A 10,693-nucleotide genomic window follows, 5' to 3' on the forward strand; every position below is an offset into this window, starting at 1 on the left:
ACATGGTGACATCACAGTTAGGCTAATGACATCAGGGTGGACTTGGAGGCTAATAGGACAGAAGACTTGGCAGGGCCTAGGAGATGAGAACAAGGAAGGGTGGCAGGTAGAGATTGTTTTGTGTGGGAACTCGAGGGCCTATGTCTTTGGCCTACCTCCAAGGACATTCCTAGCCAGGCCTTTCAGGGACTGGACAGCCAGAAATCTCCAAGTCTGCTTCCCTTTTTGTTCCTAATCAAGCGGTTTACAGACTGTGCTGAGAATTGGGAGCAGAGTGTGATGCCAGGAGAAGTTGGCAGGTGGAAGATAGAAGTCAAAGGTATATGTGACTTCTTCTCGAAGATGAAATTGGGGTTTTCTGTGGGTGCCTGGCTGGGCCCCGGCCCCCCTGTGATTCCAACAAGGCTGGAGGGGAGGCAAGCTTGTGGCCTTGGAGGCTGGGAGGGCTCTAGCTTTTGTGGTATGGAGTTTGGGTGGATCAAGACCACAAGGGGCACCAGGGAGCTCCTTCACTAATCTGAAGGATACTGAGAGGGCAGCTGAGAAAGGCAGGAAGCTCTTTGTACAGGTAGCTTGCTACTCAGATCCTTGACTATTCCAGCCTGAACCTGTTGCTTCATGTTCTGTTCTGGGCATACATCATGCAGGATTCTTGGGTTAAGCTATAGAAACCATTTCAGGAGAATTTAAGAAAAGCAATTCATTTAAAACATAATGGGGAAGCACACAGTATGTCTGGAAAGGCTGTAGAGCCGGGCTTGGAGAATGGGTTGGATCAGGAGAAGCTGGGACACCCCCCCCCCACCCAGGACCAGATCAGAAAGGATTCTGCAAGGCCCTCTGAACCCTCTTCTTTCCTCTGCTGTCTTGGAAGCCGATGTGGCATAATGTGCAGAGTGGAGTCTCCACTGACCTGCCACTATAGGGCCACTGGTTTCTGATCCAGTCTGGATGAGAGGATCCAGTTGGCTCAGTCCATGTCATGTGCCTGCATCATGTCCTGGGACAGGGAGGTGGAACCAAGTGTGCGGCCATCTTGGCTTGTATAGTGAGAGGTGCATTCTGCCTCCTCCAGACGCATCTGGGGGGAAAGTTCCACATTCTGAGCATCCGAGAAACCCAACAGATGTCTGCACCAGAAATAAAAATGAGTAGACAGTGGTCCCTGTCCTTGAGACACTCATAGGCACATAGGGATCAGGTATGTGGGCAAATAACTCTGATAGGAAGTGGTGGAGGCCATGGAGGAGGTAGTCACCAGCTGGGGGCTGGGCTGGCAGAGAAACACCAGCAACATGCCCCTGCCCATGGCGGAGAGTCCAGGATGTCCCTGTGTGCTCCAGGCCACCTCGAAGGGAGGGCTGGGTGGAGTTTGATGACTGGTTCGGTGTGTGTCACACGGGGTCAGACATTGTGTAATACAGACACACCAACTGGGCAGAATTTGAGTCTCCAGAAATGATGTGCCTTTTCTTGCTCCCAGAAATAATGAAATTGCCTAGCCTAAAACACTGCCTCCTAGCCAATGGAACTTTCCTTTTGATATCTAGTCATTCCTTGCACACATTTGGCTACGTTCTTGAATCACCACTTACCCCTGTTGGGGGACTCAGCGCAGTATGGGGATGAAAGAAAAGATTTCTCAGGATTTCTCAGCAGATCAGAGATGGGACAAAGAAAGAGGAGGGTGTATTTGCTGCCTCCGGGGCCTCTGCTCTGTGAGATCAGATTCCTTCTCTTCTCTCTTCCACCCTATATCCTTCTGTGTTGCCTGCTTTTGTCTGTGTCTCTAACTGTCCCTGTCCCTGCACCACCATCACTGTCCTCTCCATCATCATCACTGCCCGGCTCTCTCTCGGCTGGGCTCCCGTCTCCTCCAGAACGACCTCAGCTCCAGCCTTGAGCCTTGCTGTGCCCCTCTTGGCCTCAACCGCCTAGGTTCTCTGAGAACCAGACATAGCCCCACCTCCACACGCGGACTTTCCAGTAGTGGTCGGTAGGGGTCGTGGATCAGCGCATTGTCCTGTAGAGTTGCCACGGTATGTAAAGGCTGGTGGGTGGGTCCGATCATCAGGTGGCTCAGGGCCCCTGCCTGCCCGCCTGCCCCCTTCTTCCTACTTGTGGCAAACTTCAAATGAAGCACCTTCCTGTCATCTCACATGCTCACTGGGGCCTCAACCACAGGCAGCGGCTGCCCGCCTGCCCACGTCCCTGCACCCCCCAGAGGGAACTTCTGCAGAAGTGGGTGAAGAGCCTCACGCAGGTAGGTGGAGAGACTCTGGTGGGCAGGGTTGGGGGGACTCGGGGAAGAGAAAAAGGAGGCCATGCTTTGGAAGACGCTGGAGTGAATGAGTGAACGTGCTAGGGTCCGAGGGGCACTGGAGGAGGAGGGAGGCATGGCTATGGAGGAGAAGGGGAATGAACCTTGGGGCACTTGCTGAGCTGCAGTGGGCCCGGTGCTGTGTGGCGTTTGGTGAAAGAAGGCAGAGAAGCAGACAGCTGAGCAATCAGAATATCTTCCTTTCAGAGGACCCAGAGGACTCTGGGCCTGCTCTCTCAGACTGTTCTCTGCCACCCAGAAAGGCTTCTCACCTCCAATCGTCTCCTGCACCTACCAAGAGCACATCGTTGGCTTCTCAATGTCAGTACGGAGTCCTTAGACATCAGCCTCTCCAACCCTTGTGTTTTGCGGGGAAACTGAGGCCAGGAGGGGCAGTGACTGGCTCAAAGTCACACAGTGGGTAGTGAAAGCGCCAGCTCTAGAAGCCAGGCTCCTGTGTGGAGGTCCTTCACTGCTCACCTGCAACCGACCTGTCATCCCATCAGGTAGTAGGGGCATGAAGGGGGAGTCTGCTCTGGAATCGGGTTGTTGCCACAAGACTCAGCCTCTGGGAAGGACAGGGAGCTCTCTGTCCTCCAGCGTGGACTTCCAGCTCTGCCAAGGCAACCAGGTACGCAGGGATCCCAGCCCAATCTTTGAGGTCAGCAAGGTTACAAAGGGAGAGGATATTAGGAGGAAGTGTGTGTGTGTGTCGGGGCGGGGGGGGGCGGGAATCTGAAGGGACCAGATTCTCCCTTTCCCCCCTGGGTCCTGGGCACTCCTACTTCACCCAGTACATCACAGGGATGTGCCCTTGGGGTGCCCGAGACCCTCTCCCATGCCCCAGGGGCCAGACCTTTCCTGTGGGGCATGAGAAGGCATAGCGCCTGCAGGAAGCTTGGCTGTATATGACCATGGCCTGGGCCTTGGGGGGAGGGGAGCTCAGGGCCATCTTGTGGGGTTTTTACAGCCTTTGATGAGGATTTTCTCCAAGTTCATCTAGGCTCTGTTCAAGACACAGTAGATGGTCTGAGACACAGTGGGGCCAAGGGGGGTCAGGAAGGAAGGGTGGGAGAGAGAAGGGGCTAGGGGAGGGGTTCTAGAGGGTAGGAGGAGGGCAATAGTGGGGTGGGTACAAAAGTCTCTGGGGAAGTCTTCAAATGAGGGATGGGGAAGCCATCTGGGTGACAGACAATGGTGGAGGGTGGGTCTTACCTTCTTCTCTTTTGGAAACCAAACTAGAGCTGGGACCATCTGGGAACATAGGTGTCCCAGTCCCCTGCCCCCAGGCCCCCGAACCCCTGTCCGCCAGGTCTTCTCAGCTTGCAGGCCACTTCCTGATACTGAAGATGCCCAGGGCTCATCGTGTGCCAGCTGGTTGTGCCCCTTGCCGCCGGCACCAGCCAACTCTGCCTTGCTGACCTGTCCCCAGGGCCTGGACCTATACCTGTGTGCCCTGCAGCTGGCAGCACTGGGCATGGTCCCACAAGGTCCCAGAAGTGATGCCCTGAGCACAAGTAAGCCAGGGCCGAGGGCTGCACGCTAATGGAAAAAGGAGGTGGGAGAGGACTCTTAGGTTTCTGGCCAAGAAAGGGAGGGGACCCGGTGTCACTGGTGAGGATGGAGCCTCAGTCATGCTTTACTTCCACATTTTGGCCTGGAGTCTTGGCCTGGGGTGGGGCTTTCAGGGTACACCTGAGCCAGAGGAGGTGGACAGTGGCGTTCTCAGGCATGAGCGCGGGATCTGGAGTAGGGGTAGCCCAAGTCCTGGGATCGAGGATGGTGCTCTGTCTGCCCAGAATGTTTGAGCTAGACAAGTCTTTATTATAAGATAGGAGCACTGACCGGGAGCCAGAAAGCTGAGGATGCAGTCCTGGCTCTGCCCTTTCTGGCTCTGTGACCTTGGACACATCACCAAGGCCAGTTTCTTTTTCCATGGGAGTAGGATGTAGGTGACCTCCTGGAGGAAAGGGACTATGCTACCCTGTCCCTTATTCCCTAGCACAGAACACAGAGTGAAACAGTTCAGGGAAGTTGGTTGACTGAATAAATGAGGATCCAAGCGGACAATCTATTTTGTGACATTTTTTCTTTTCAGTATTCCGCCTTATATCCCTCCTAGCCTATCTCCCAGTTCCCTGGCTGTTGCATCTTGGTCTCCCTTCCTAGCTCTTCCCTGCCTACCTCCCAAATATCCCCATGCCTCATAACTCACTCCAGAGCCTTCTTCCCTCCCCTTCCCTGCTCTTCAGTCTCCTCCTCTTTCCCACCTCTCGTTAACTTTATGGAGGGCAACACTGTTTGACAGAACTTCCTGAAGAAGGGAAATGATCCATACTTGGGCTGTTTACTACGGTACCTGCTGAGCCTTCTAAAGGTAGCTTGTGTGAATGAAGAACTGATTTTTTTTTGTCCTTATTTTAATTAATTTAAATGCCATCATATGTGTCAAGTGGCTACCGTTTTGGATACTGCAGATCAGGTGTTGTCCTTATGTGGTCTCATCGGGACCCCTGGCACCCAGATTCATGTCTTCAGCTTGGATCGCTCCTTTATAAACTCCAAACCAAACAGATAAACAAATTCCAAACCAATTCATCCAAGTACCTACTTGGCTTCTCCATTTGGGTGTCTAATAAGGTTTTTTTTTTTTAAATGTTTATTCATTTTTGAGAGACAGAGAGAGACAGAGCATGAGCAGGGGAGGGGCAGAGAGAGAAGGAGACGCAGAATCTAAAGTAGGCTCCAGGCTTTGAGCTGTCAGCACAGAGCTCGACACGGGGCTCAAACCCATGAACTGAGATCATGACCTGAGCCGAAGTTTGACGCTCAACCAACTGAGCCACCCAGGCACCCCCTCTCATAGACTCTTTGAATTGTCTTCTTTCCTTAAAATTGTTGAGCCCTGCAGAAATACTAGCCCCTTTTGTCAGCAAGTCCAAGTGCAGACTAGAAAGGCCCAGGGAGGGGAAATGCCTGCCCAAGTCACCCAACAGCCTTGGAAGGCTGCAGTGCTTTCCCAGCCTGAGCAGGGCAGCTTAGATGGGGAGCAGAACTTTCCCCAGGCTGTAGGGCCCTGACCACTGTCTTCCTTTTCCTGCTCAGAGCTGCAGCCACCAGGGCCGCATGTCACCTCCACTGACGGCGAGAAACTCATGGCCAAGCACCCTGCAAGCAGGGACCAGAGGGGAAGCCAGCAGGAAAGAGCTGGCGAGGGGGCCCGCTGCCCATCCTTCTCTGCCCACAGCAGCTCTTGCCCACCCCCTTGGCAGGACAGAAGGAGCCCCAGCCCTTTACCTTTCTGCTCCTGTCTGTCCTGCCTGCTGCTCACTCCCATCTCCAAAGAGCTCCCATTCTGTCTCCATCCCTTCTGTCCCGCGTATCTGTATCCGCTTCTCCTGCCTCCGCCTTACCCGTTCACCTACGGGGCCTTACCCTCTGTCCGATGCCCCCGCCTCTTCAGGTGGCCCCCAGATCCTTCCCACCCCAGCATGGCTATGCCCAGCTTGCTGGTGAGTGTCAACGAGCCTGGGCACCCCACTGCCCAGAAGGAGACCCTGTTCCCTCACCCAGGGGCCTCCCAAGCCTCTGGCCAGATCCAACCTTTCCAGGCCTGGAATCCAGGCCCCGGAGCCGCCAGGACCTACTCCTCAGGGCAAAAGAGTGCTGGCAGGGGGGTTCCCACAAGGCGGACCCCACTCGGCTCCCAGACCGGCACCGCGGCGCTGCCATACCCACTGAAGAAAGAGAACGGCAAAACCTTGTACGAGTGCAACGTGTGCGGCAAGAACTTCGGGCAGCTCTCCAACCTCAAGGTACCCGCGCCTGCACCTCTGGGCTCTTCGGCTCCCCTCCGCACCCTGCAGTGACCCCGAGGCATCCCGCTTCCAGAATCAAGGGCCTTAAAGCCAGAGCGACTCCTGGGCAGCCTCTAGGCTGTGACCTGGGATGCCTCAGTGTCCTGTTTGCAGAGAGGAGATGTGGGCAAGATGGCCGCCAAAGTCCTGGCCACCCCGAGAGACAGTCTGTGAGAGTATCCACTTCAGTCAAAAATGGGGAAACTGAGGGAAAGGTTTGCTCAAAGTTACTCTGATTTAATGGTGAAGTTAGACCTTGATATTAGCCTCTCAACATCTAGCACAAAGCCCTTTCTGGATCCCCAGTTAAGCTTCCTCTTGTTTATTTGTTTGAAGGTCTGGTGGGGGAGAAGGTAGGTTTTAGTGAGTCCAGGCCCCACCGACCTGACAGCCAGCCTTTTTCACTTGGGACCCCATAAAACAGCACGGTGCTGTCGGTGCCATCAGCCCCATCCGCCAGAGGGGGCCCCATGGGCACCCCTCTGTGTGTCCGCAGAGATGGGGATCTATGCACACGCTGGCAGCAATTGAAGTTGATGAGAAGCTATGGTTTTTGAGGAGGGATGCCTCCGGGTTCTTCAGGGCATGCTTAAAGCTTAATGAGCCTTAAACCACCTGGAGAGCTAGGAAACATGCAGATTCCTAGGTCCCGCCTCAGAGACTTTCGGTCAGCTGGCCTGGGCAGGGGCTGAGAATCTGCATTTTTTAAACCTTTATTTTGAGAGAGAGAGCGAGAGCATGAGAGAGTGAGTGAGAGAGCATGAGTGGGAAAGGGGAGAGAGAATCCCAAGCAGGATCTGCACTGTCAGCACAGAGCCTTGACACAGGGTTCGATCTCACGAATCTCAAGATCATGACCTGAGTCAAGATCAAGGGTCAGAAGTTCGGGGTGCCTGAGGGGCTCAGTTGGTTAAGCATCCAGCTTCAGCTCAGGTCATGATCTTACAGTTCGTAACTTTGAGCCCCACATCAGGCTCTATGCTGACAGCTCAGAGCTTGGAGCCTGCTTCCAATTCTGTGACTCCCCTCTGCCCCTCCGCCACTTGTGCTCTGTCTCTCAAATTTAAACATTAAGGGGGTGCCTGGGTGGCTCAGTCAGTTAAGCGTCTGACTTTTTTTTTTTTAATGTTTTATTTATTTTTGATACAGAGAGAGACAGAGCATGAGAGGGGGAGGGGCAGAGAGAGAAGGAGACATAAAACCAGAAACAGGCTCCAGGCTCTGAGCTAGCTGTCAGCCCAGAGCCTGATGCGGGGCTCAAACCCACGAATGTGAGATCTGACCTGAGCCGAAGTCGGAGGCTTAACCAACTGAGCCACCCAGGCGCCCCTAAGCGTCCGACTTTGGCTCAGGTCATGATCTCACAGTTCGTGGGTTCATGCCCCACTTTGGGCTCCAGGCTGACAGCTCAGAGCCTGGAGCCTGCTTCAGATTCTGTGTCTCTGTCTTCCTCTATCCCTCCCCCACTCATGCTTGGTCTCTCTCTGTCTCTCAAAAATAAATAAAACTTAAAAAAAATAGACATTAAAAAAGTAAGAAAAAGAGTTGGAGGCTTAATTAACTGAGCCACCCAGGCGCCCCATTATTTATTTGTTTGTTAGTTAATGAGAAACTGCATTTTTCACGTGCTCCCAGGTGATGCTGATGCTGCTGGTCTGTGGCCCACACTTTGGGTAGCACTCCTTTACCTAGCCCTGACCAGTGTCACCTCCCCTCCTGCAGGGCAGCAGAAAGAGTGAGGGTATCCTGGGGAAAGGCAAGAGAAGCCCTGAGGCAGGGATAGACTAGCAAAGGGGTTGAGGAGCCCTAAATGCTAAATAGGGGTCCCCATGGGGATGTCGGGAGAGATTTGGACAGGATCCCAGACCCCACTGGAGGGTTCTGGGCAGTTGGCGACGTTTGTCCCACACCTGGCTCAGGTCCATCTGCGTGTGCACAGCGGGGAGCGCCCGTTCCAGTGCGCCCTGTGCCAGAAGAGCTTCACCCAGCTGGCCCACCTGCAGAAGCACCACTTGGTGCACACTGGGGAGCGGCCCCACCAGTGCCTGGTGAGACCCTCCTTCCCCTCCCCTGTACTCCTGTAGGCTGGTGAGTAGCTCCAGGCCCCTGGAGGGGTGGCACCCAGTCCTCCTGAGCAAATGGAGACAGGACTGAAGGCAAGGGTGGAAGTGGGGAGGGAGGTAGAGGGAGGTGACAGTGACCCTAGTTAGCCTGGAAGGGCTACTGGAGGTCACTCCCTGGGTCTGAAGTGAGGAATAGAGATAAAGGCCTATGAGAGGAGAAAAATGAAGTTGGGGGTCCTGGGGAGTGCATACCTATCACCTACTTCCCAGGGTTGCTGGAGAAGTAAAAGGCTCAGTGTGTGAAAACACACACTATGGATAACACCAGCTTGGTGTTAGCTCCCTCTCTCTGAATCTCACCACACCGCTTGGGAAGTCAGAACAGTAGGAACTCTCTCCCTGTTTTACAGAGGCAGACATTAAAGAAATATAGAGGTCCTAAATCTGGGCTACTTGGGTGCAAATCCCAGCTCTACCTCCAGCTTGCTGTGTGACCTTTGGCTAGTGGCTCTCCTCTGAGCCTCGCTTTCTCACTATAATGTAGGAGCTATACATGTACCTAATCATGCTTCTCCAGGGTCCTGGGGACGACAGATGTGCGACTAACCCCTGGCATGCGGCAGCTCCCAGTAAACGTTAATTACGCCCACAGAAGCTGTAGACCCACGCACGGGGGTTCTCTGTGATTATGCCACTCAGGCCACCATCCCTGTGAGGTTAGGTATTAGTAGTCACATGTTACCAATAAAGAGAACAAGGCTCAGACAGGAGAAGTCACCTCTACAAGATCACACAGGGAGTAAGAAGCAGGATACTAACCCAGGTCTGCCTGGCTCCAATGGGCCAGACACTGTGGGTCCCAGGGAGGAAGCTTCTGGGCCTGCATTACCGGTGGTGGTGGTGGTGATGGGGGTGCCCAAGGGGAGCAGAGATCCTGAGCCAGCCGGGTGGGCAGAGCTGACAGCAGCGTCCCTTTCCCACCAGACGTGCCACAAGCGCTTCAGCAGTTCCAGCAACCTCAAGACCCACCTGCGGATGCACTCGGGGGCCCGGCCCTTCCACTGCAGTGTCTGCCCGAGTCGCTTCACCCAGCACATCCACCTGAAGCTGCACCAGCGGCTGCACACCCCACGGCCCTGCGGCCGAGCTCACACCCACCTGCCCCTAGCGTCTGTTGCCTGCCTTGCCCGATGGCACCAGGAAGCACTAGATCTTGTGGGGGTGCCATCAGAGAGGCAGTTGGGCTGGGATTCGGAAAAGGTCAAGAGGTCCTCAGCGGCATCCGGGGGCAAGTAAGGACAGCCAGCCTGAGCCCTGGTGCCAGGACTGCCCTGGGGAGGGGGCAGGGTAGAGCAATGAAAGGATTGTTCTCTATGGCAAGTTGAGGCCTCCTGAGCTTCAACAGTGGAACAGGAAGCCACACCGGCAACCCACCAGGTCAGGGAACACAGCCAGGGAGTCTGTGATGCCCTCTCCCGGGGTACTGCGTGCAGCCGTCTCCTGTTCCCCACCTGGGACCAGGCCCTCCAATCTCAGCTTGCCAGTGGGTAGTCCAGCCTTCCAAGACTCTGCCTGTTGCAGACTATGCTGCCGAGCACTGGGCACATTGCTCTCCTTCCTGAACAGATGTCCCAGCACCTGCCCAGATGTATGTCTGCTGCTTCCCACCAGCTTCTTGTCTCACAGTTCCTAAGAAGCCATTGTGCCTTTTTAGCTGGTGCTCTCTGCCATGGTCAGGTGGGGCTGAGCTCCTCCTTCGGCACATGCCAGGAGCTGAGCCCCCTTGTGGGGTGGAGGGGCAGGAACACAAGGATGACAGTGTCTATTCATGACCCAGAAACACGACATCCCCCTGTGTGCCATGACCAGCCACCACAGAGGGCAAAGGGCTAAGGAGGTGCGAGCTCGGGAAAGAGTTGGAGGAGAGAAGAACTGGCAAAGAGGACCCGAGGAGCTAGGAGCCTCCTGGTGACCTTTCTCTCTGCAATCCTAGGGGATGCCCTCAGATGGGCAAGTTCTGCACCCCACTGGGGAGTTAGCAACAGGAGGGGAAAGGGCACTAGCTGAGAAGCAGGAGACCCAGGTTATTAATCACAATAAACAGTAGCTATTATTGGGGCGCCAGGGTGGCTCAGGGGTTAAGAATCCACTGACTCTTGATTTTGGCTCAGATCATGATCTCATGATTTATGACATCCGGCTCAGAGCCCGACGCCGAGCGGAGCCTGCTTGGGATTCTCTCTCCCTATCCCTCTCTGCCCCTGCCCCACTCCCGTGCGGGCGCGCGCGCTCTCCCTCTTTCTCAAAATAAATAAACATTAAAAAAAAATACCAATAGCCATTATTAAACAGTAATAGCCGGCCAAGTTCCAGCAGGGGGCTCCGTTCGCGCCCCTGTGGGTTTCGAGAGTGGCTTCCCCACCCGGAGACTTGGCAAGCTTCACGCTGTGTTG

General features: G+C 54.7%; 1 protein-coding gene across 9 annotated transcripts; it reads left to right on the forward strand.

Moving 5' to 3' along the window:
• Positions 1 to 41: 41 nt before the first annotated feature.
• On the forward strand, positions 42 to 10,448 carry ZNF683 (zinc finger protein 683). 9 transcript variants are annotated; one of them, XM_029949842.1, is made up of 11 exons: positions 42 to 106; positions 241 to 319; positions 1,881 to 2,039; positions 2,141 to 2,263; positions 2,528 to 2,641; positions 2,827 to 2,951; positions 3,633 to 3,837; positions 5,426 to 6,135; positions 8,097 to 8,225; positions 9,225 to 9,532; positions 10,412 to 10,448. In XM_029949842.1, the coding sequence occupies exons 6-11, from the start codon at positions 2,838 to 2,840 to the stop codon at positions 10,416 to 10,418; spliced, it is 1,473 nt and encodes a 490-aa protein (XP_029805702.1). In that variant the 5' UTR covers positions 42 to 106; positions 241 to 319; positions 1,881 to 2,039; positions 2,141 to 2,263; positions 2,528 to 2,641; positions 2,827 to 2,837; the 3' UTR covers positions 10,419 to 10,448. The 9 variants fall into 9 exon arrangements, with proteins under 9 accessions (XP_029805702.1, XP_029805699.1, XP_029805707.1 ...); XM_029949839.1 differs by having other exon boundaries at positions 2,185 to 2,263; XM_029949847.1 differs by having other exon boundaries at positions 2,185 to 2,263; positions 3,753 to 3,837.
• The last annotated feature ends 245 nt before the right edge of the window (positions 10,449 to 10,693 follow it).

The sequence above is a fragment of the Suricata suricatta genome, chromosome 8, assembly GCF_006229205.1.
Source record: "Suricata suricatta isolate VVHF042 chromosome 8, meerkat_22Aug2017_6uvM2_HiC, whole genome shotgun sequence".
Taxonomy (NCBI): Eukaryota; Metazoa; Chordata; class Mammalia; order Carnivora; family Herpestidae; genus Suricata; species Suricata suricatta.

What these genes read in the sequence shown, in the direction of transcription:
- ZNF683 (XM_029949842.1), top strand. Translation starts at nt 2,838, where the DNA reads ATGAAGGGGGAGTCTGCTCTGGAATCGGGTTGTTGCCACAAGACTCAG. An exon ending in GGCAGCTCTCCAACCTCAAG is followed by an intron (nt 6,136 to 8,096) that starts GTACCCGCGCCT and finishes CACCTGGCTCAG; the next exon opens with GTCCATCTGCGTGTGCACAG. An exon ending in AGCGGCCCCACCAGTGCCTG is followed by an intron (nt 8,226 to 9,224) that starts GTGAGACCCTCC and finishes CTTTCCCACCAG; the next exon opens with ACGTGCCACAAGCGCTTCAG.